General features: G+C 34.0%; 1 protein-coding gene across 3 annotated transcripts in view; it reads right to left on the minus strand.

Moving 5' to 3' along the window:
- Positions 1 to 26,560, minus strand: part of Nox4 (NADPH oxidase 4) — a 143,363-nt gene that overhangs the window by 58,306 nt on the left and 58,497 nt on the right. For all 3 annotated transcript variants that reach the window (XM_052159136.1, XM_052159153.1, XM_052159146.1), the window contains 3 exons: positions 25,692 to 25,856; positions 25,492 to 25,554; positions 11,602 to 11,662 (listed from right to left, as the gene is read on the minus strand). In XM_052159136.1, the coding sequence (XP_052015096.1) occupies positions 11,602 to 11,662; positions 25,492 to 25,554; positions 25,692 to 25,856 (289 nt within the window). The remainder of the gene's footprint in view (positions 1 to 11,601; positions 11,663 to 25,491; positions 25,555 to 25,691; positions 25,857 to 26,560) is intronic.

The raw sequence follows: 26,560 nt of genomic DNA on the forward strand, positions 1-26,560 counted from the left end.
AAATTTTATGAAATGCTAAAAGATCCTCCACTCATCACCTCTCAGCATCAACTTGAGCCTCATTAGCACAAGATCAATGTCTAATGAGCATGTATTTACTATTTCTCCCTATTCTTTTCCGAATTTCTCTATGTCCATAGAAGACATTATGCATGTGCTTTATGGGGGGGGGGGTCTACTTTTTCTTTTAAAGATCTTAGCATTTTATTTATTTTTATTTTTTTACTGTTCTAGCTTTTTCTAGTTATGTAATTCTAACATTACTACTGATCTGAATCTAGTTTGGATACTAGCATTGAATCTAGTTTGGATACTAGCTTTTTATATTCTAGAATTTTTCATTGTTTGCAATATGTAAGTTTTGAACCTGTGAAAAATCAAACATTAGTGCATTGATGCATAGGGTAGAAGAAGCAGCAGTCCATTGCTCTTTAGTAAGGTAGGTGTATGGAAGGGATAAAAAAAATGCAAGCTATTGTCTTTGATTCATTCTTGGTGTGCCAGTGAGCTTGAGCCTGGACACTGTGATGTGAAAAAGTGCTTCTTCTCTCCTGCCTTCGTAGCTTGAAAAGGAGAGAGAGCTCGTTGGAATGGGCCAGACTACTCAGTTTCCCACTTCTCAGGTAAGTTATGGTCAGTAAATTCCCATCTGGCTAGTCATTGGTAAAATTTATTTTCAAGACAAGCTACTGTGGGGGAGAATGCAAACTCTACGATACCTCCTACCACTCCTCCAAAAGCATAACTTTCATAAAGCTAGCCAGCAATTTATGATCATTGTTTTAGATAATCTTCTTCTTAGTACATAAGATTAAATTCTTCTTCTTCCTTAATAATAGTAGAAATACTTAATTTGTTGTTTTTGTTTCAAACTTGACCCACCTCATTTTTATCCTGAAGAAAAATGGCTCATATGAAAGTGATTCTGTTTTCAATTCCAACCTGAAATTCTGCAATATTTCAGCAACACCTCTATGAGAAGACTAGGTTATACCAATATTTACAATCCTCTCATGCCCTTGCTTCTGGAAATTTATCTCTCCTGACCTCCAAGCAGCAGGCATTCTAAAACCTATTCAAGCTATCTCTCCCTGGAATACTAGACTATATCTAAGGTGGTCATATTTATATCTAACACAAACTTTGACCCAGAGAACCTCCCAAGTCTGATGTAAAGCTTCCTCGTCATCTGTTATGGAAGACACACACTATCTTCATTTTTGCTTTGGACCACAAGTTGCTCTTGCTTATAAGTTTCCATGTACCATTTATTCTTTTCTTTTTTTCATTTCTCTTAAGAAATATTCACATTTACTAGGAGCATGTTCCTTCTCTAACACTTAAGTAGAGTGATAGGGAAAAGAAAAAAATCCCTAACAAGATACTGAGGACCCTATATTGGTAGACTCACTTGCTTACTATCACTACATTTGAGTTCTGCAGTTGCCAATGACAAGTGCTACGAGTGTATGATGTTAGCCTACACAAAATCACAACCCATACTAAGGTGCCTATAGATTTCTAAGAGGATTTGAATCATAAGCTGTGATCTAAGGACATTAAAGTCATGTTTGTTGGGGGTAGGGATCACATAGAATCATGGTAAGTTCTCTGGGTGTAGGTTAGGACATGTATATTATGGGATATAACAAGAGAAATTAAAGAAATAAAAGGTAGTATTGCTAATGGACACAAAAGCAAAATGAAGGTAGAGGACCAGAATTTGAAGGTCAGTGGTGATCAAAATGAAATTGGCAACTGTAAGCATTTGCATGCTTAGTCCCCAGTTGATGAACTATTTGGAAAATTAGAAGATGTGGGTTGTTAGGGGAGTTATGCCCTTGTTGTAGAAGGTGTGTCACTGGGAGTGGACTTTGAAGTTTCAAAAGCACTTTCCAGCCCTATTGTGTTTCTCTAGCTAATGCTTGCAGATCAGGATGTAAAGTTTTCAGCCAGTGCTCCACTGCCATGCCTGTCTGCCTCCCTCCTTTAGGATAATGAAGTAATTGTCTGAAAGTGTAAGCAAGCCCACAATTAAATGCTTTCTTTTTATAAGTTGCCTTGTTCATGATGCCTTCTCCCATCAACAGAATATTAACTAAGATCATTCTAGGACATGATAGAGAAAATTTGACCTTCACCCTAGAAGCAAGAGGAAGTTATTAAAGTTTTAAACAAAAAAGTCCCTTAATTTGATTGATGTTTTGGGGTTTCTAGAACATTGTATAAAGAATGAATTCAAAGTGGCAGATACGATATATTTTTTCAGAAGTGGACTGATGTCAATTAAAACCCAATTTACCACCTGCTCAACTACTAATTTGCAACAGTGAACCATAACGGAAAAGAAATTACAGTTATTCTGAACTATTGTTCTTCAAATTTAGAAACACACATCTCAGAAGACTACTTGGCACAGTTCAGAAGAGCCACCAGTATTCACTCATAAATTTAATATTGAATATGATCCATTCCTTCTCCTCAACATTATTGCACACATTCCACATCTTCATTCTTAGTGTGAATCCTACCATTTATCTTCATTTGAGACACGAAGAACCAAAGCAAAAATACTACTTCTTTCAGCCAAATCTACTAAATAATCCCCTCTCTCCTTTTATAAAGCAAGAAGTATACAGGTCACCTTAGGGAAAGTTCAAGCCGGTCACATACATATGGGATAAAATCTCTTTAAAGGCACTTTGATTTCATAACTGTAAATTTTTGTCTTTAGCAGTACAAATCTTGCCTTCTGTGCTTCATTCTAGTTACCCACATCACTCCCAGACATACATAAATGTGTGCAATTCTTACAATATAGTTACACCATATATACGTGTGTGTGTGTGTGTGTGTGTGTGCGTGTGTGTGTGTGTGCTGATTTAGCTAGTTGCCTTGTCCCTCATCCATTTCATTCTAATAGTAACTTAAATTTCTTAACTTTATTTAAAATAAGAAATGCTTAAAACATGTACTATTGTGTGTTCTGGCAAATATTCAAGAGACATGCCAAAAAACCCAAATGTATACAATATTAAAACATGTATTTAAAATATTTCAGATTGACTAAAACATTAACAAAAACTTATTTCTCACAGAAATTTGAACATTGAGGTACTTAGTCTGTTTGAATGTTTGGTGATTAGTCTGTTTGCAAGACGGAAGCTCTCTGCTATGCCAGGCATGAATAAAGACTTAAAAGGGGGTAAATTTTACTCCCTGCAGCTCTTACAATAGGCCTACCAATTGTAGTGATCACATTTGCAATTAAGTATCAGCATAGAAATTACTGGGAAGGCCTCATGTAACTCTGATGACACGCGTTAACTTCTGTGGAATAAATACCCCACTGTGAATGATGGGAAGTGGTTCTACTTGATTTCATTAGATAAATAACTGAGGAAAAAAATCTCCCTGACTTAGGTTGAACTGAGATGAACTGCAGCATCTCTCAGTATGTCTATCTGGTTTTTAAATTATGGGCTCATGAAGCTACTTCAATGTGGCTTTTATTTCAAGCATTCTCTAAAAAACCAAACCTTCTGATGTTCGTAACTCAATCTTCATTTTACCTATTTCTTAAAAACATTTGTTACAACTGGTCAACCCTGTTTTGAATCTTCTTCTTCTGATATGTAAATGAAATGATCTTTATCTTCTAGTCTAGTGGCTAGTGATTTTTTAGTCACCATTGCTGAACATAACATGTAGGAATGTCTCAGAATTTAGTTTTCCAATGTAGTTCTTCTTTAACTATGAAATCTTTAAGATGTGAGACAGTGCCACTTCTTATGGTAAGTTTAGTGTAACTATTACAACAATTCTTTTTTCTCAAAATGTTTATCAGAAATTACTGAAATCAAGAGGGATGGAAGAGGAACACTGGGTATTCAGCAATGTGGTGCAAAATATCATATTGTGCAATAATTCTCTGAAATCCTTTCACAGAATATGTTGAATTTATTGAATATACATATAAATTGAAAAATCATGTAAATTATAAAAAATGAAAAGTTTTGAATTACTTTAATTTGCAATTAAACTTCTAGGATTACAACTACTTTGTAAACTAAAGGGATAGTGTTCTTAACCGTTTCTAGAACAGAGTCAAAAGATGTACCTCATTATGGAAAACTACATTATAAGTCCCATGAACTGCATTTTTGCTCCTTAAAAAGTTTTGTTTATGTTCAGGCTTCTACAGGATCAAGATCCTGAGGTGTTAACCAATATCAAGGAGTTACCCTAAATGTTTATAGTTAAATAACAGTACTAAATGAAGTCAGCAAGATATATGTATATGGGTATATATGTGTACAATACATATAAGCACATATACACATAAATAATACATGGATATATAAAACCATATACATGCAAATGTACTTATACACATACATCTATACCTGCACAAATACATGTTAATAATAGTAATAATAATAATAATAATAATAATGGACAACAAGGCCACAAATTTAATAGAGTCTGGAAAGACCAATGGAAGGGTAGATTCTGGGGTAGAAATTATGTAAATACAGTATTCTTGCATGAAATTTTTAAATAAATAAATCAATAAACAAAAAGGTAAATGCTAGAAAAGAAAGAAAGAAAATCATATTAAAGCAAGTGGCATGATGGCTCAGCAAGTAAAGTTTTGTTTATGTTCAGGCTTCTACAGGATCAAGTAAAGGAGCCTGTTACAATCAAGACTGACAGCCTGAGCAATTGACATTGTAGAAAAAGAAAACTGACTCGTGCAAGTTGGCCTCCAACCTCCTCACACATTCTCCAGTGTACATGCGATAACATACACTTACATATAAAATAGACCAGAAAATAAATAACTAATAAATGTAAATTAAAAACAATGGAGTTACACAAAAAATGTCCTGTCTATGAAGGAAATGGGACAGGAAGCTGGATGATGCCACATGGCTCACTAAGTAATTGAAGCACACTGATAAATACTACTGCTCAGAAAACAAGATTCCTACCAAGATACTCCTGCTCATTGGCAATGTATCCAATAACCTAAGAACTCGAACAAAGACAGACAAACAATTGGCTTAATTTCAATTTTGTATCAAGTCCTCTTGCTTAACTAACACATCTTATAAGGCTACAGCTGCCATGCACGGTGATTTTTTTCCCTTGATGGATCCTAGCAAGTTCAGTTGGCAACTACTGTAGAGTATGATGGAAACAAATGAAACTTTGGATAATAGAATTAATAAACCATATGGCAGGAGATAACCACCATCAAAGAACCACAGAAATTATGGTATAAGTCCATTCCTAAGAAGCTCAGTATTCTCATAATTGTTTTCCTTTCTCATAAACTCATTCCCTTTAAATAAGTAAAACATGAAAACTGATAGGTATAGCCTATTAGGAACTAAGTAAAAATCATTCAGACAGATATGAAAACTATACCTGTGACCTGTCTGTAACACTAGCATCTCATCCTCTTATAGCCTAAAGTAGATGGTTGATACATGTATTTTTAGCCACAATAAACAAATGTTTAAAAATTATGTTCTACTGGTTGCTATCCAAGGAATTCAACAGTCATAGCAACAACAATCATAGAAAATATTCTCCGTGTAAATATCTTCTGGAAACAGCACATAATGACTTTTAGTATAAACTTAAATTACTTTTTGCATTGTATGCACATGAATTAAACAAACACCTGACACCCAGAAAAAATGTAAAATGTCCAAATAACTTTTAGATTTCCTTTACATTGTGATTCAATGGTAGCATTCAGGTTTACTTGTAATTTTTGAAGTAACTAAGAAACCCATCCTTCCATAAAGATCCATTAGCCGATAATGGCTGCTCAGGGAGGTAACATCACTTTCTTCAGTGATGAGCCCACTGATGAGTTGCTCATGTTCTAATCAGCCTCTACCGCGCTCATACAATCAACTGGAATTAGATTCATTGAGTCACACACTCAGAGAATACTTCAATGTAGGAAGATGGCTATTCAGAAAGAAATGTTTCATGGGGGAGATGAGGATAAAAACAGCAATAAAGTGAAACAACTACAAATCATTATATGCAATGTATGCAACTTAAAAAGTAAATAAGAACATTGTAGATGGTACCACAATTCTAAATTTATTAAAAACCTACCTGGATAAACACCAAAACAGGCAGTCAAAGTCATTTCTACTACATTATAAGTTATATAATTTCCCTAAATATGTTGTAGTCATAAATTATTATAATTTGGTGTTGTCATGTCTTATAAGGAAATGTTATAACTTATAAGAAAAATCCCAAATTTAAAATATATTTAACAATATAACACATATTCTATTTTCAACTCTTCATGAAAAAATCAGCTGGATGGTATCTGAAGTATGCATGCTTTATAGAACGCCACAGACATAGAGAGATACAATAATCAAGTGTTTTGTGGATGTCTTTGATTAAAATTGTATTTAATATTTCTTATACTGTGCTTACTGTGGATTAATGCTATAAAAGGTCATTTTCTGTCCTTCATTTACAGTTTGGATTCTAGAAGTTAACTATTTCTAGTAATTACTGCAATTATAATGGGCAGTACAAAATGTCATAACCAAGGATCAATAAAAAGCCATTATGTGACACATATAAGAGCTCCTTTATTTTATGTCTATCTGTGATTACATATCCATTAGTTGCTGAATTTATTCATTTCAAAAATATAGAATAATTGTGTTTGTATACTGTGTATATAACTCTTTAGTAGTGAAATTAAAAAATCTTTAAAACAATCTGTAATTTAAACTACTAAATACACAGAGTAAATTCAAATAGTGAACTAGTTCTATAATAACCATATCTATCACAGATAAGATGTTTTATACAGAAGTATAGTAATATTCATAATAACATCTTTGAAATAAAATATGATTAATTTTAGAAGAGAAATAAAATGCAAATTCAATTCTTTTGACTATCTTTACCATCATCATTGCAAGAGGGAGCAAAAGCCTGTCTTGCATAGTCCTCTATACTCAATGTGTCACTCATGTATTCAAGACATGAAATTCCTAAGAAAAATGCAGACAAGGATGAAACTAGGTGAGTCTCCCTCCAGAACTATGTAGCCATTTCATTTATATCTTTGTACACTGTATATTGCAGGTTACTCTTGAAAGGATCAGTATGGAACAGACCAAAGTCTTTTCTTTTCTATTATTGGACATTTTTACATTTCAAATGTTATCCCCTTTCTAGGTTTCTCCTCCAGAACCCCCTATAATGACCCATAATCCCTCTCCCTCCTTCTATGAGGGTGCTCCTCCACCCACCCACCCACTCCCACCTCACTGCACTGTCATTCCCCTACACTGTGGAATCTGAGCCTTCACAGAATCCAGGACCTCTCCTCCCATTGATGCCAGACAAGGCCATCCTCTGCTACTTACATGGCTGGAGTCATGGGTCCCTTCATGTGTGCTCTTTGGTTGGTGGTTTAGTGCCTGGAAGCTCTGGGGGGTCTGGTGGGTTGATATTGTTGTTGATAGGGTTGTAAACCCCTTCAGCTCCTTAAGTCCTTTCCATAACTCTTTCACTGGGGTCTCCGTACTCAGTCTAATGTGTGACTGTATTTGTCAGGCTCTGGCATAGCCTCTCAGGAGACAGCTATTATCAATCAGGCTCCTGTCAGCAAGTACCGTTCACTGCCCAGGGTAAAGCACACTTCACCGAAACAAAATCACAGTTTAAAATCCAAAATGAGATAGCTTAGCAGGTAAAAGTGATTGGATTTCAAACCACTTCTATCCTCAAGTATTGTGGAAGGTAAGAACTTATTCTCAAAAGTAGTCTGCTGACCTTGTCATGCATACTATGGAATATATGTAACTACATACGTATGCACACACACTAATGCACACATACACACACACATACACTCATCTCACAAACACAAGTATGCACACATGCACACACGAGCACATGCGCACAGACACACACACAGGTGCCTGCAGGCACACACACACACACACACACACACACACACAGACACATATACAGGTGCCTGCAGGTACAAGCGAATAAACAATATCACTTTTCAAAAAAGCTTCCAATGTTCACATTCTTAATCAGTTCTTCTTTGGCACTTCTAGAAATAGTACTGTTCATAATTCTAATTTTGGAGAAAAACTCAGTGATTTCTGATCTCAGGAGAATGTTCCTATTTTTCTTTCAATAATTTTAACTGTTGCTTCCTGAAAGCTAAATCTCCTTTTGAAATATTGTGTAGGTAAGTGACATAATTATTTAGGGCTTCATTACATGCACGTTTACCTCTATGATATGAAAATTTTCATTAGTTTAGACAGAACTTAACTCTGAATAGAATGATCTTGTATCTCTCTTAATGTTTTAGCACAATTTAAAAAGAGGAGACAAAATTGACCATATTAACTGCTCCAAGTAGAGGTAATTAAAATAAATATTGAAGTAATTATTTTTCAATGAGCTACTCATGATCAAAAATGACTCTGGAAAAAATCATATACATTAACTAGTTAAGAACTATTATAAAGTTTTTCCTTGCCTTTATGAATTAAATTATATTTTTGTGCTTTTCCTTTACATTCAGAATTCTATCAATTACTATTCATTGCTGAATTTAATTTGTGCTATATTAGAATTCTTACTGGAAAAGAATTTCCCCCATTCTTTATTTCCCAGACCGTGTCAAAATAAATTCATTTTTTCAACTCTTTCTGCTATCTTATCATAAGAAGTAACCTTTCCATGATACATGAAAATCTATTTATAGATGGACTGCTGTGATCTCTTTTGAATGCCAATGTATAACTATTATCTAATTAAGATTATATTTTGTGACTCCAAGAAGGTTATTACTTCTCAATCTTCTTTAATCAATCTTTGTAAACTGATTTGGGCTTTTATTCCCATTAAGTAACACATAGCATATATTCCCCATTTTTTTCAACTTCCATCTTCCACGTTCACTGCCTTTAAATGCAAAACATTTTATTCACATCATGTATTTTATTACATAATATAAGCTCCTAATATCAATATCCTTACTCCACATTCCTGAATATTCCACCTACATTCAAAATACCGACTTTCCTTGATTTTAAAACTATTTTCTTCCCTCCAATTCTAAACTTAACTAATACTTAACTTTTCTTCACAGTGATTTTTCCCACGTTTAATACAGAAGGCTCTGATTGCTTCCTTTCTGCTTCTAACAACACACAAGTCTTCATTTGCTAGTAATACATTGATCTAGCAGCTCATTAATGATCTGTTCACTAATGAGACTCACTTCTTTCAAAGGTTTGACAAAATCTATAGACTAGTGTGATTTCACCCCATCTTTTGCTAATCTGAATCCAAACAAATTCTTACTGCAACAAATTATTTGCTTTGATTTGGATGACACTGTTTTCCTTCATTTTGATTCATTTAAGTGTCTTATTTTTTGTTCATTTGATTCCTGAAAATTATTATTAATTAATTTCCCTGATTTGAGACATATTATCTTGTAAATTTTATATTTTTTTCTTCCACTTTTGTACATTTGCTCAATGTCCAAATTTCAAAAATTCTATCTTCTCTATGGATTTTGTTATTCTAACTCTAGACTACACTGAGTATCTCTAAAGGAGATTCCTCTTAATCATTTAATTGTAAATGTATTTTAAAGTACTTGTATTCTTTATTATACATACATTCATTCTTTTCTTTAGATAGCACTCTAAAGAACTAACGTGCCAATATTAACTAAGTGTGCATTTATTACCAATTGTGTTCGAGCCAGAGACTATAATAAAAAAAATCACTTATTTATTTGTTTGGTATTAGATATAATGCATCTCTCAAAGTGTATAAAGCTATTTTTAAGCAGATGTCTAAAATAACATCAAGTCTCGAATTAAAGAAACTTCAATTCTTGATTGGCAACCAACAAATTGGGAAAAGATCTTCACCAATCCTACATCAGATAGAGGGCTAATATCTAATATATATAAAGAACTCAAGAAGTTAGACTCCAGAAAACCAAACAACCCTATTAAAAATGGGGTACAGGGTTAAACAAAGAATTCTCACCTGAAGAACTTCGGATGGCGGAGAAGCATCTTAAAAAATACTCAACTTCATTAGTCATTAGGGAAATGCAAATCAAAACAACCCTGAGATTTCACCTTACACCAGTCAGAATGGCTAAGATTAAAAATTCAGGAGACAGCAGGTGTTGTAGAGGGTGTGGAGAAAGAGGAACACTCCTCCACTGCTGGTGGGGTTGCAAATTGGTACAACCACTCTGGAAATCAGTCTGGCGGTTCCCCCGAAAACTGGGCACCTCACTTCCAGAAGATCCTGCTATACCACTCCTGGGCATATACCCAGAGTATTCCCCACCATGTAATAAGGATACATGCTCTACTATGTTCATAGCAGCCCTATTTATAATTGCCAGATGCTGGAAAGAACCCAGGTATCCCTCAACAGAAGAGTGGATGCAAAAAATGTGGTATATCTACACAATGGAGTACTATTCAGCCATTAGAAACAATGAATTCATGAAATTCTTAGGCAAATGGATGGAGCTAGAGAACATCATACTAAGTGAGGTGACCCAGACTCAAAAGGTGAATCATGGCATGCACTCACTAATAAGTGGATATTAACCTAGAAAACTGGATTACCCAAAACATAATCCACACATCAAATGAGGTACAAGAAGGAAGGAGGAGTGGCCCCTGGTTCTGGAAAGACTCAGTGAAGCAGTATTCGGCAAAACCAGAAAGGGGAAGTGGGAAGGGGTGGGTGGGAGGACAGGGGAAGAGAAAGGGGCTTACGGGACTTTCGGGGAGTGGGGGGCTAGAAAAGGGGAAAACATTTGAAATGTAAATAAAAAATTATATCGAATAAAAAAAAAGAAAAAAAAGTATTTTCTTTTTATAGATATACATCAATGTCATTCAAACTTGAGAGTTGCTTGCTCTCAATTCAAAGTGTTTATTTAAACCTTTATATGGTGTGTGTGTGTGTGTGTGTGTGTAGTGTGGTGTGGTATGGTGCGGTGTGTAAACCAGTTATGAAATGTGTGTGGAATTCAAAGGACAGCTTGAGGAAGTTGATTCTTTCCTTCCACAATGTAATTTATTAGTCTCAAACTTGGGTCCCTAAGTTAGACAGCAAGCACCTTGCCCTTCTTAACTGTCTTACTCACAAAAATGTAGATTATTTTGAAACTCAATCCCATCATGAACTTTAAAGTCATACTTTCCAGAAATAGATTTAAGCATTCCTACTTTTTGCCTAATACAACTAACATTAAGAAGTTTATGATATAAACCCCATAAATAATGCATTATTAATAATCACTAGTACTCTATTATTCTGATTTCATAATCTTTTAAGAAAAAATAGGCATTAAAACTAAATAAAGAAAAAAATGAACTTCTTTATATATATATATATATATATATATATATATATATATATATATATATATATATATATATTTCTACACAAATGAATAGTTGTGTTGATACATTTTCTTCTACCACATTCCTCTCTAAGAATTTAAAGCTATTTAGTGGTACATACCTGTCCAGTCTCCTACTACTTTAAAGTGGACACCAAATGTTGCTTTGGTTTCAGTTGGACACTGAAAAAAATAAATACTAGCATCAATTCAGATTAATTGTTAAATAATACAAGAATATGATGTGATTAAAATCTTTATTCTTATTGCAAGCCCCAAGATTAACAACTAATGAGAAAGAACAAGATAAAATGTATATGCTAGATAAAACAATGTCATCTGATCACTAGGGTATTTGAGTTTCTCTAAAGACCAAGAAATATGCATATAAAAAATAAAAATATGCAAATAAAAGGTAACAGACTATTGTAGATAACTAAAAAAGCTATGAAGATATCTGTTGAGGATTTTCTGGCCTGCTTTCTGTCAGGCCTGCAGGCATCAGCAACAGCTCCCATGAGGCATACCCAGCCTCCTAATCATCCTGCCTCCTAATCTCTTTTTTCTGGCCTACTTTTCTGTTGGTCCACGGTCTAGTTTGAGTACATTTATCTCAAACAGCCTCCGGGTAGTCGCTAGGCTTCAGGGAAGCACTGAGACACTGCTCAGGGGTGGGAAAGCACAATCTGAGATGTGAGAAAACTGGAAGTAGTTAGGAGGTCCTGGGGTTCTCGGACTCTAGGATATCCAGGTACTGCTGGGAGTTGTGAAAGAACAGAGAATGAAGACAGTAAGGAATACAGTCTGGAGACTGGCATCTAGGCTGCGGCTGCAGGAAAGAGGAGCTTGGCTTATTTCAGCTGTCATTGTCCTTAACTTAGTGGTGGTTGTGTGGAAACATAGAAAGGCCTTCTACCAGAGAATTGAGTTGCAGTTCTGCTGTATTGCAAATAACTGCTAATATGTTCCCCATGGTGGTGGTGGATGAAACAGTCTATGGTTCTAAACTACTTATTGATTATTTATGGTGGAAAATGGATGCATATCTAACTTCCCAGAGTAGACACGAGATTAAACACCTTTTGCATGGAGGAATGTCTAGGAAGGGAAGTTATTGGCTAGGCTCCCAGGGCCTCTAGGTACCTCATTTGCATGGAGAACTCTTGTCCGGGTCCTTTGTGACAACAGGTCATGTTTTGTTATGTGGAGAGTGTCGCATGTATTCCAGGCTAAGAATCTGGCAGGGAGTGGAGAGTCTCCAAATCTCCAGGGTTTCAGACCTGCTCTACCTTACCAAGTTCTTTGCATGGTTTTACTGTCCCACGATGTTCTTCCTGCATTGCACCACACCTACCAGCAGTGTGCACAACCAAATAGGACCCCTGCCCCAAGCCCCTTGCTTGCCAGGCCTCCTTCTGGCACACCTAGCAGCAGCAAACTGCCCTGTATCCTGTACTCAATTTCTGGTCCACAACTCTGCCTGATTTCCTGGAAGCTCACTGGAACTAGGAACAACCAGATGACCAAAGGCCAGCACAAGGATACAATCAACAAGGCAGTTTTGTACAACCAGAGACCAGCTATCCTAGCCCTGGATATCCTAACAGAATTGTAGAAAAAGAAAATGACTTTAATCTAATCTTATGAAGATGATAGAGGCCTTTAAAAAGAAAGTGAATTAATCCCTTAAAGAAATACAGGAAACAACCAAATAGGTGAAGGAAATGAATAAAAAATATTCAAGACCTGAAAATGGAAAGAGAAGCAATAAAGAAAACATAAGCTAAGAGAATCCTGGGAAAGATAAACCTAGGAAAGATAACAGGAATCACAGACACAAACATCACCAACAGAATTCAAGAGATGGAAGAGAGAATCTCAGAATCAGGATTAGAAGATAGTAGAGAAGAAATCGATACACCACTCAAAGAAAAATTTAAATCCAAAATGTTTCTGACACAAAATATCTAGAAAATCTAAGACACCATGAAAATACTATATCTAAGAGTAACAGGAATAAAAGAAGATTCCCAGCTCAAATGCCCAGAAAATATTTACAACAAAATCATAGAAGATTCCCCAAATCTAAAGAACAAGATGGTTATACATATTCTAAAAGCTTACAACATACAAAGTAGATTGGACCAGAAAAGATAATCCTCCTACCTCATAATATTCAAAGCACTAAGTTTACAGAACAAAGAAAGAATATTAAAAGCTGCAAGGGGAAAATGACAAGTAACATATAAAGGCAGACCTATCAGAATTACACAAACTTTCTCAAAAAAAAGATTTTAAAAGACTGAAGGGCCAGGGCAGATATTTTGCAGCATCTAAGAAAACTATATCCTACCAAGCTTTCTTCTAATTTCTAAATAGACATTTAAGCAAAATTAATCAAAAGAGACAGGGAAGGATACTTCATACTCATAAAAGGAAAAAAATCTACCAAGATGACACCTCAATTCTTAATATATATGCCTCAATGCAAGAGTACCCAGATTTATAAAAGCTTAAATTACAAATTGGACGCCAGACATTAATAGTGGGAATGTTTAACATCTCACTCTTACCAATGGACAGGTCATTCAGACAGCAATTAAACAGAGGAATAATGAAACATAAAGATGTTATGAATCAAATGGTGCTAAGAGATATTTATAGAACATTTTTATATTCACCCAAACACAAAAGAGTATACTTTCTTCTCATTAGCTCAGGAAACCTTCTCCAAAATTGACCATATAACTAGTCAGAAAGCAAGTCTCAACAGATACAAGAAAAGTGAAATAACTCCATGTATCTTATCAGACCACTAGGAATTGAAGATGGACTTCAACAACAGAAACAACAGAAAGCCTACAAACACATGAAACCTGAACAACTGCCTACTGAATGACTTTGGGGTGAAGGGGGAATTAAAGAAGAAATTAAAGGATTCCTAAAATTTAGTGGGGATGAATGTATAACATACCAAAACTTATGGAACATAATGAAAGAAATGCTGGGAGGAAAGTTCATAGCACTGAGAGCCTTCATAAACAAATTAGAGAGATCTTCATACTAATAACAGTATTTCTGAAAGGTCTAGAACAAAAACCAGCAAATATCAAAGAGGAATAGAATGCAGAAAATAGTAAAACTGAGGGCCGAAATCAATGAAATGTAAACAAAGAGAATAATACAAATAATCAACAAAACCAAGGGTTAGTTCTCTGAGAAAAGCAACAAGATAGACAAACCCTCTGCAGAACTAACTAAAGATATAAAGATAGTATCCAAATTAATAAAATCAGAATTGAAAAGGGGGGCATATCAACAGACACTAAGGAAATCCAAAGCATCATTAGGCTTAACGTAAAAACCTATTTGCTACAAAATTGAAAATCTAAATGAATTGGACAATTTTCTTGATAGATACTGCTTAGTAAAGTTAAGTCAAGATCAGATAAGCTATTTAAATAAATCTATAACCTCTAAGGAAAGAGAAGCTGTTATTAAAAGTCTCCCACTCAAAAGGAAGACCCAAGGCCAGATGGTTTTAGCACAGAATTCTATCAGGCCTTTCAAAGAAGAGCTATCATTAACACTCCTCAGTCTATTCTATAAAGTAGAAACAGCAGGAACATTACCTAACTTATTCTATGAGGCCATAGACAACTTGATATCTAAATCACAAAAGTCTCAACCAAAAGAATTTTAGACCAATTATCTGAATATTGATGCAAAACTACTCAACAGAATACTCACAAGCCAAATTTAAGAATGCATCAAAAATATCATCTACCATGATCAAGTAGGCTTCATCCTAGCAAAGCTGGAACGGTCTAGCATATGAAAGTCCATCAATATAATATACTATATAAAGAAATATAGAGAAGAAAACCACAAGATCATTTCATTAGACACTATGAAAGTATTTTTCATATTTGTTTGATAGGCATTAAATTTTAAGTATGAATAATTTACTGATTATATATCAGTGGAACAAAATATTAAAATATATCTACTTAGGAATAGGATTTCACTATATATGTACTTACTAACCATCAAAAATTTAAGAAATAATATATTTTGTGTTTAAAACATGAAACGAAATAATCAAAATAATTGAAATTGATACCTAACTTTATTATCTAAAGTAATGTGTAACCTAATTTTTAAATCAGAATAATGATCATAGATCATAAAATGTCAAAGGATGTTTTTTAATCTTTTGTGATCTGTCTCTGTGACCCTATTTTATTTAGCTCCAATCTCTCACTTTTTTACTGTCTTCTAGGCAGTTCATTCTAAATTTAATTTAGCTGAAATTGTTATTACCTTACTTCTCAAATTATATTCTTTTGATTCTCATATATTTGTATAAGGAACCAAATTCTTTCCAGAGTAGGGACCAAATATCAAAATAATATCACATATTAGTCCTGCTGCCAGGTTCAATCAACCTTCAAACCCTTTCAAATAAGTTTCCGAGATAACTGTCTGATCATAGCAATCTCATATTGGTTGTGCTATATGGAAAAGTACCTACTTATTGATCGAAGTCTTGATTCTAAGCTAGTGATGCTACTAGGGTAATTGAATAAGGAGGGCAGTAACTGAATCAATTGGTTAATTCACTGATGACTGTACAGCTGAATGAGTTATGGGTACACAGGCCAAGTCAAAGAAATTGAGCACGGGAGGTCTAATACTAAAAAGGCTCTGCTCTGTGCCCACATCTCCCTTCATACATCCTCTGTTCCCTGGCCACTGGAAAAAGGACATTGTGCTCTACCATGTCCTTTTACCTTGATGCCCTATAGCACAGACATGTCAGCTGACCATGACCTCTGTTATTATGAACCAAAACCTTTCATTTAACTTACTTTCTTTGGTATCCTGTCACAGTAATGAAGAGCTGACTCAATAACATGAAAATTGTTTGTTTCTTATTATCAAAGGTCAAAATTAGTTGTTCTGTCTCTATTCTGCATGATTCAGTATCATTTGTTTTAATTCAATAAAACAAACTATCAATATCTAAACATCCCTGCCCTAATTTACTTATAGTCTGGTTATTTGTAACAAATTCTCTTCCATTCTGCTGGTGAGTCTTCACAATTCTTTAAGACTTATCTCAAAACCTGCATTTCATATGAAGAGCCTGAATTTCTTTTTCAATAAAATTCTTCATTTCTCTGAACCTAAACACTTTGTGCAGATTTTGTATCACCATTTCCTTTTTCAGTCTGTGATATTTTATATATCTTGTCCATATGAATATGTTTAAAATGTTTAGAAATCAAGATGTAGTTCAAAAATACTGTTAAATATTCTAAATATTTATAGAAAACTACACATACAGGAAGGAAGATTGAAAAAACATTAGTTGAATGAGGTATCACTTGAATAAAATATTAAAGAATGTATCTGAGAGAAAAATATGGAATTAAACATATGTCTTTCTTCCATGACTTCTTTATCTTCTAAACATAAATTTATTGGGGTTTCAAAATATTCCAGATACTGTAATAGGAGATCATATAATTTCACAAATGAAGAATATTCAAAGATCATGAGAAAGGAGAGTGAGTTAAAAGCAGAGTCCCTCACGTAATTGCAACATGGTGAGCTAAATATTTTTATACATATAAAATATGTATAAAATATATATAAAATATTACTGTGTACTTGAACATAAATAAAATAGTGCATATCTGTATATTTGAAAATTTTATACTCATTATTCAACAAAAATATGTAAATGTATTTTTTGATAATTGATTTGATGTCCAGTTTATTTTTTTGTTCCTTATAATAAAATATAGGGTCTGGAGAGATGGCTTAGTATTTAAAAACTCTTTCTGCTCATTCAGAGGATATGGATTCAGTTCCCAGGACCTACGTGGTAACCCACAACCATCTGCAGTTCCATTTCTAGGGAATCTGATGCACCCTTCTGATCTTTATGGGCACCAGGCACTTATGTAGTTCACAAACTCATGGAGGCAAAACACTCAAACCTCTAAAATTTAAAAAAGTAACTTAAAAAATATAAAATGAAAACAAACACTAAAATGACCAATTTAAGGTTACAAAAAAATACAAATGATAATGCTAAAAAAAACACAGCAAGTAATATGCACAATATGAAAATATTTGCCATGGGCCTTGGGTCAGTCAGAGCATGCTCTTTGGGGATGTAAATAAGTAAAATAATTAATTTCAAAAAAAGAAAATATTTGGCAAATTTTTGAAAGGAAGAATGATATTGTAGTGAGATTGTGGAAATGAGTAAGCTGAAACTAAAATTCTCCTGTATTTAAGAAGGGAACACCATGAAAACCAAATCCATCAGAACACTGGAGAATCTCAGCTCTCAGAGGCAGGAAGATCCAGGTGTAGAGTTCAAAAATATCTATCTGTTCCTATCTACATATGTATATGAGTTTCTCTCTCCCAAGATTTACTTTACCCTGACAAAAAATATGAGAAGTACCACTCTACAAACCCAAAACACAAGCAGATGTAAACCACACACAGGGCTTTGGGTCTGGAACTGCGGCCCTCTGAAAGCAAAAGGTAAGCTATCACTCATTTATTAAATAAAAAAAAATGCAAGCATGCTGCATAGTATGTCCAAATCATATGATTTTTAGCTGAGTTTCACAGCCTGGATGCTAACCCAGCCTTTCCTCTTTTAGTTAATAGAACTCTATTATTTTAGGCCAGAAACTTAGGTATGAACCTTCAGTTCTGAACATTTACGATCCAATTGCAGGAGAAAAACAAGTCTTGATCATTCAAACTTCAAAATGGATTCAGGAGCTGATACTTCTTGTCATGTATAGTGTCACCACCATAATCAAAGCCATCATAATACCTACACTGGATGGAACAGACTCCTAACTGCTCTCCCTGTTTCTACTAAGGTCATAACCAGAGCCAGACAAGGAACTGGACAAAGATTTAAATGTCTGAGAAACACTTCCTGATATGTACTGACATTTCAGATCTGGAAACACAGCTGGGTCACCACTGAAATACGCACAGCTGTAAAGTAACAGCGGTTTAAGCAACTGATAATATTGCCTTTTGGCATTCAGAGCTCATGGGAATCTAAAGGGAAATCAAAAGAAATAAGACTGAATCAAAAGTCGTCAAAAAAAAAAAAAAAAAAAAAAAAAGAAAGAAAAGAAAAAAAAAAAGAAATGGATGTCCTGGAAACAAAACTAAAATTGTAAACCGTGTTTCAGTAAAGCAAACAGCAGCATGAAAAGGTGCTGATCAATAAAGATCATTAATCAATGGGAAATGCTTACTGCATTTACCAGTCAGAGGCACTGTGCATCTTGGAAGTATCTTCATGGTATGCTGCTGTGGCCAAATTCAAGGGTAAGCACAGGAGAAAGAGGAAAATCTAATGAGCTGCAGCAGAAGCCAGAAGGGACAAGTCAGGAAAAGAGCATCTATATGATTTTCTCCTTGAAACCAGGAGGTGAAAGAAATATCAAAAACTATTAAATCAGAATAAATCAAATTAATATTAACCAGTCCTTGTTCTGAGTATGCTGCTTTATTTAGCTTACATTTATCACTGCGACTATCATTAGCCCCTTAGGAAACATTGCTTTTCTCCTGGAAGACAGCCAAAGTTCAGGAGTTAGGTGATGTTTAATTTTCAAAAACCTCAAACATTTTGTTGGGTTCTGTGTATACTAATCACTGTCTGTGGTTTTCAACACTGTGCCTGGAATACATAATGACAGATTGTGCCTGGCAAGCTACCTTCCCTCCATCTGAGTTTCTAGAGCGAAAGATCTGAGAAAAACAAGAATAAGACAAGAATTAAGGGCTAAGTAGAAGGGATTAAGACCGGAGATCAAAGCAGTTGACAAAGAATTACTAGTTACATTTAATAACATAAACTTTAACAAATAACAGCTGTAGCATTGTCTTGTTTTCATTTCTTTTAAATCTAAAAAACAAAAGATTCTCCAAAATAACTGAAACATAAAAACATGAAATATAAAAATAGTGGAAGAGCAGGCATGTTATGTGAACATGCAGAAAAAAAAAAGCAAGAGAACCACCAGGTTCTGACTCATGGAAAAAAAAAAAACAAAACAATACGAAATTGGGCTATTCGTGCTTCAAAATAATGAATCATACAACTGAAACTACAGATGTCAGAAAAGCCTGTTTATTTCTGAAGAAAATTAACACTAGAAAGACATGGCAGTATTTACATAGGCTTTATGGAGTTAATACTGAAAAAGAAGACTTCATTGCTTCCATAATTGAGAATTTATGGAAAAGAGGACAAAAACGTCTACCATAGCAAAAAAACTAAGAGATGCTGAATTTTGCAATAAGTATAACATGGTATTCGTTCTTAAATCTTGCCTTTTTAAAACTCACTTTTAATTTTGTTTTTTAAAGTATAAAACAAGCAGCATGATATGTGTGTCCCCCATCTCCACCCAAAATATTTGGTCATTATAGAACACAACTGGGAAACACTGAGTAGCATAGATACAAAGTGTAAAATTCTATTTATCTATTAAGTCAATAAATGTCTAAAAGGAAAAAGAAATATCATGAAAATTTGGTTCTGGTTCTGATGTTTGTCCCTTCAACAATTTAAAATTTTGGTTCTTCAAATAAAACTTAGACAGGAGATGTTGATCCTTAAATATATTATTGAATTGGATTTATATGTTTAATTTCAGATTGTAAAAGGGAATGAATCACTTTGCACAGAATAAATAGTACTTGAGATAAAATTTTTGATTGACATATACTGTTCAGACCCTTCACCTTCCTTCCAGTTCTTCTCAAAATTTACAATCTAAACTCTTAGAAAGCCTCCAAGCATTGGAGATGGCTGCCCAGAGCTGGCTTTCTACTGGGATGTTCCTGATATTCACTCAATATTTCTTCATGCAAATCCAAGGTCTCTGCACTGGAGGCATCTAAAATTCAAGGACAAGTCAACTGGGAGATAAAAAGCCTTGGGCCCTTGACATCAAGACAGGACAGTTGTGAAATAACACCTCATCTGAAGAGCTCTTGTCAGCCATTTTGAGATCTCTTCTGTTATTTTATCATACCATTAAAGTTCTAGTTCCCTTCTTCTCTGTCAATATGCTGTCCAGAGTGCAATTCCCAACAATTCAACATCATGAAATCTCTCTCTTGTTCTTAATTTTTGAAGATTTATGCTTTTATTTATTTTATTTTTAAAAAATTATTTTTTTATGTATACATGTGATTTGTCTTTGTACACACTAGAAGAAAGGATTAGATCCCATTACAGATGTTTTTGACCAATCAAGTGATAGCTGGGAATTGAATATGAGCAGGCAGTGCTCAGAACCACTGACCTATCTCTCCAGCCTTCCCCCATTTTTTTCTTTTTACATGTAACTAATTATCTTTACAAATTCTTTCATTATTGTGCTAGTTTATGTTATAGCTCTTTCTCTTCTCTTCAATAACTTTCCAGAATCTTCTGCTTTTGCCTCATTTAACCTTATTTCTCCTACATTTTCTTCAATCCCAGCTCCTTTGGTTACCCTAACATTCACACTAAATTATTTCAATTCCATAGCATGCTGTATATAATTTTTTTCCTTTTTGTTTTTCTTGTTGTTGTTCTATGGATAATAGATGCTACTATGGTTTAGGGTGATCTAATTAACTTTAAGTATGTTTCAACATACTGCTTGATTTGAGTTTTTGTTAACAACTGTTTTTTCTTCTTTCCTTTCTGAATGGTACTAAAGATTGAGTTCTCCAGAGTAAGCTGCTATGGTGTCAAAATGGTTCTTATTTAAGAGCACTTGTTATGTTGGCAGTGGACCAGTGTTCAGTTCCCAGCACCAATATGAAGTGGCTCAAAAATCATCTTATCTTTGCAGGCACTGCCACACATATATTCATACTTCATACCCACACAGAAGTTATACAGATACACACACACACACACACACACACACACACACACACACACAAACGCATTAGTCTTTTTAGACAAAAGAATATGCTGATCATTGAGAAGATCCCCAAAATTAAATGGAAGAGATAGGCAAACAATAAACACATAAATGGCAACACAAGAACACCAAATGACAGGAACAAGGCTACATCCCAAATATGAAAGATCATACTATGCCAATTATGAATTCAAAGACGCTACAATGAGAAAATTGCAAAAACTGATTCATGACAGTGTTCATTGGCCACAAAAATAACTGAAACAAGCAGACACAAGAAGAAAGGCAATCATCAGAAGACCTGGACTACAAACATAGTCCAACAGCATAGAATAGTAAGTCAGGGGGCAGATGAGAAAATTGTCAATATACATGAGAAATTTAATATCATGACAGAGAAATTCAGTAAGATAATTATGTTGGGGGGAAATGAAAACAGAGATTCTGGCAGTAAAATATCAAATTAATCAAATTAAAAATAATAATGAAAACTTCACAACAGTCTCAACCAAGTATAAGGGATGTGAAGAATGAAGATCAAAGTAGAGAAATTAACACATTCAAATATCAATAAAGGAATATAATAAATAAAAGGGCCTAATGACAATTTCCCAGAATACTGAGCTCTATCATGAAACCAAACATAAATATCCATAGGGCTCAGGTTATAAAGGCCTGACAAAACTACAGGAATAGAGAAATCTATGTCAATAAAATTAGAGAATAAGCATTCTCAAATCTAGGGCTCCCAAACAGAAATGAAACTAGCTGATTAAAGAGCAAAAGCTTCAAGAATATATTTTGGGTTCAATATAACAAATATATCATACTGAGCTATCTCAGTGGAATATGCTGATTTGAACTGTATTTTAAAATGCAGCTGATTCAAGGTCATGTGCAAGCTGAAAGCCCTTCAGGTTTATGCATTCTGATTTGTGTGTGTGTGTGTGTGTGTGTGTGTGTTTCAAAGTTTGCCTTGAAAAAGAAGCTATATTTTTAGTGAGACATTTGACCTAAAAGTCTCCACTCTGTATGTCAGGGGTAAACTCATGTCATTATTTTTGAGAAAACATACATATTTTTCTAAAAGGTGAAACAGCTTTTTTTTTCTAGAGCCATTTGATGCTTAATGGCATGTTATGCTATTTTTCCCATTTGGAAGATGTTGAAAAGTATTTTTGTGAAAAAATACTCTCCAAGCTTTGTAGTTGGCATTCAATTAATTGCTTCATTTCTTATAATCTATGTTCTTTGTTTAATACTTTCTTGATGAAAGAAATTTAAAAATAAATTCTCAAACAGAGATTCTGAAGGAAATTTATAAAGGTCTGCTCTCCTAAGGTCTGTAAAGTTACTTGTATATTTTCTCCCTTTTCATCTTCTACTTTTTCTCTGATAATAGCTTCATGTTTATAGATGTATAAAAGCTGAGATATGAAAATATATCTTAGAATTGTCAGCAAAGATCATGATTTAGATGCAGTTTTATTTTTGTTACAGTCAAATGTTTGTTAATCAAATACATTTCTGGTATCTGGTAAAACATGAGACACTCTAGAGGACTAATGTGTGTGGCACAGCAACCTGACTTCTCCTAACTGTCTCCTAGCTGAGCTGTCACTATTCCTCATGACAAATGCTTCCATTTCACGGTAGTCAAAGTCCATATGGCAGCAGATGAAGGAGTAGTCAGAGTAACTACTCATCACTACAGACAAAGAAACTATACATCCATACTGTTCTGGGCCAGTGCTGCCATGTTTTCTGACAGATCTAAACATAGCTCATTATCTCACTAGATGTCCAACAACTTTTCTTTGATGATTATAAAACAAGATTCACCCATATAGATGAAATACAAAATGTAAAGTAAATAAAGAAAAAAGGCATCATTTGTTTCTTCATACAACCCTTTTGAATATATGGCCTCTGATTTTATTCTAACAACTTGATACAAGCTTGTTGGTTCTTTTATTCTTTACGTATAGAATTATTTAGCTCAATTGTCAATGTTCAGGTGATTTCAAGATTAAAACTCAAACTGAAAATTAAAATCACAATGGTATTCACACAAGAGATACTTTCTGTACTTACAAGATTACTTTTTATGCTGTACTTGCAACTCGCTTAACTCCTACAAATCTATTATTCAGAACTGACTTAATCATAATAGTACACTGAAAGTGAAGTGGTGCAAAATGTAAAATAACCTATCTACTGGTTGTGAATTTTAAATCTAATCCATTTAATCTAAGAGTCATTTCCCAAACCCCAACCCAAAATATAAACATTTAATATTATTGATTTTTCTTTCTGCCTCCCTAATGTGTTCAAATTTACTTTCTGTATACACATTAAGTCTGTAGTCTTTATATTTTATCAGAAACATGAATGAGAACTAAACATCAGTCCTTAATGGAAATATTAAATAAGCAGTAATTCCTAATTGTGGAATATTATATAGGCATTGAAAAGAATGGGGTACATACAAACATAGTAGTAGAATGAGAAACTTTATGGTATAGTCTTGAAGGAAGTGATGTAGTGAGAGAACTATATGATCCAATAAGCAAACCCCAGAAATTTGCATATGCTGATATAAATGATAAAATATCTGGAATTATCTAGTTATGGAGGAAAGCATATGAAAATGAAAAACTAAAAATTCTTCCATTTTATCTTAGGTTTTTGAATCATGAGAAATATAAGTTGTATAAGCTGATACAGCCTTATACACCTCCTCCTCTGGGAGTAGACTGAGATCACAAGCTCACTATATACTCAACTATACAATCCAGTGTTTCACCTATACTACACAATGAGATGATCAACTTGAGGTCAGCAGATTAAGCACTCAGATGCTGGAAGAGGCATACTGAATATTTCTCTCAATTTTGGATCATTGATTTTTACCCAGAACATAAAATCATCTATATATGTCATGACAGAGTTCAGGAGAAATGGATGATGTCTGAGAAAGGGAGAGCACTGTAGATACACAAGGTCAAAATACATAATACGCTGGAATGAAATATATTTTTTGATCTTTAGTAATTTGCTATATGTATATAATGTAAATTTTTAGCATATATTGGGTTAAAATATTTTATCATCATACTAATGCAGGTTTCAACATAATTTTGGATAGTATGCAGACACCTCTGTTATTTGTCTAATTTTTTTATCCAACTTCATTTTCCGCATATATGAAGTTACCAGCTAAACTGTGTCTGACCTTCTCTTATCACTATCTGTAATTTTTAGGCATCTACATCATCCATAGTACCCTTCCTCCCTTTTTCCAGCTCTTTAATGAAAACTGGCCATATTTAATTTCTACACATAGTTTAGACATGGAATACCATAAATTTTTTTTGTTTATTTTCTCTTTTTAAATACAGAATCCCAAGCCAGTTACATTGTTCTTAAACTCACTCTGTTGCCATGATGACTTGAACATGGGAGTCTCCTGACTCTACCTCTGGAGCACTTGGATTGTAGACATGCAACAACGTGCACAGTGCACAGGGTTTTCAAGATGGAACCTGACAGGATCTCATGCATCCTAGGAAAAAACTCTATCATCTGACTAACATTCCGAAGCACATTACTCATATATGCAAAAGTGAAACTAAGCATTTTCTATGATTTAAAGAAATAAGCTTTAAAAAATTTTAAATAAACACACTGCATACTGAATAGTTAGGAATCAGCAAATAATGGAAAAACAATTACTCAAAGTCTCTGAATAGCAAACTACATTTCTTTGAAAAAAAGCTATTTAAAACATGAAGAAATTATGATCATCTAATAATTTTGAGAATGAAGTAAAACACACAGCCACAAATTTACACATGTGACTCACATAGACACATGTATTCAGACATGTGTGTATGTAAGACTCAAATATAAGCATGCACACATATGTATATACACATAGATAAACAAATTCATACAGCCATATATGCATGGACAAAGATGTTCCGCAATCTAAATTTTTTTTTAAAATTCAAGAAATATATGTCTTACCATTGTGAGAGTAAATGGGTGGTTTTCTAATGCTGAAACACTGGGGCAATGTAGAATAATATACTAAAAAAGCAACAAACACAGATAATGTTTTAAATGATCAAAAGAGAAATACAACTATTCCAATAAATCTGTCTACTAACTTTTAAAAATTTCTTAAGGATAAAAGATATTTGCAAGGACCCTAACCACTGGCTCACCTGGCCAGGTCTTGCTTTAAAGTTTTCTTTGACCATACGGAGTTCCATGACATCGGAAGGATGATTGATTACTGAGATGATGGTGACAGGTTTGTTGCTCCGGATGCATCGGTAAAGCCTCTCAGCGCAGTAAAGGCACAAAGGTCCAGAAATCCAAATCCAGGTCTAAAGAAAAATTTTCAAAAATATGCTTCATGCAATGCATGACTGGATTAGCAACTGAGCAATAATTAAAATGAAATATAAAAGAAAAAGTAATATGGAGCCATAATCTCAAATCTACATCCTAGAGAAAACTACTGTTACTATGTAAACATTCCTTCATACAATCATCTGTACACTGAAGTTTATGAAGGGGATATACTAGAACTCTCTGTTGTAGTATAAAGACAAGTTTAAGCATCATATGTTATCTGATGATGATTTAGAAAAATAAAACAATTCCAAGGGTTATTAAAACCAAAATGCCCTTGATAGTTAATGAATATAACATAGATATATAGACACATATCAGGTTTATATAAATGATATCTAATGTAAATGTATTTCTAGTTTTGAAAATACAATGCACCAAGCATGTTTGTATCACAAGTTTTACATAATATAATTTGGTTAAAATTACATTTTTATAAGAAATGTGAGTTTTGATGCCTCTGAGAACAATCTTTCCCCTACAACTGCCAATCTAATCTCCCCTTCTCTTCAAAGCTGTCAACTGAATTGCAATGTATTTATACAGATGTTTACTTTTTGTTTACCTAAGACAGAACTTCATTATGTTTGTGCAATTTCTTTTGGACTTGATATTCTACTGCCTCGGCCTCTTTATTTTATAGGCTTAGAGGTGTCTGCTAATCCATGCAGTTTTA

Source organism: Apodemus sylvaticus, chromosome 1 (assembly GCF_947179515.1).
Source record: "Apodemus sylvaticus chromosome 1, mApoSyl1.1, whole genome shotgun sequence".
NCBI classification, from domain to species: domain Eukaryota; kingdom Metazoa; phylum Chordata; class Mammalia; order Rodentia; family Muridae; genus Apodemus; species Apodemus sylvaticus.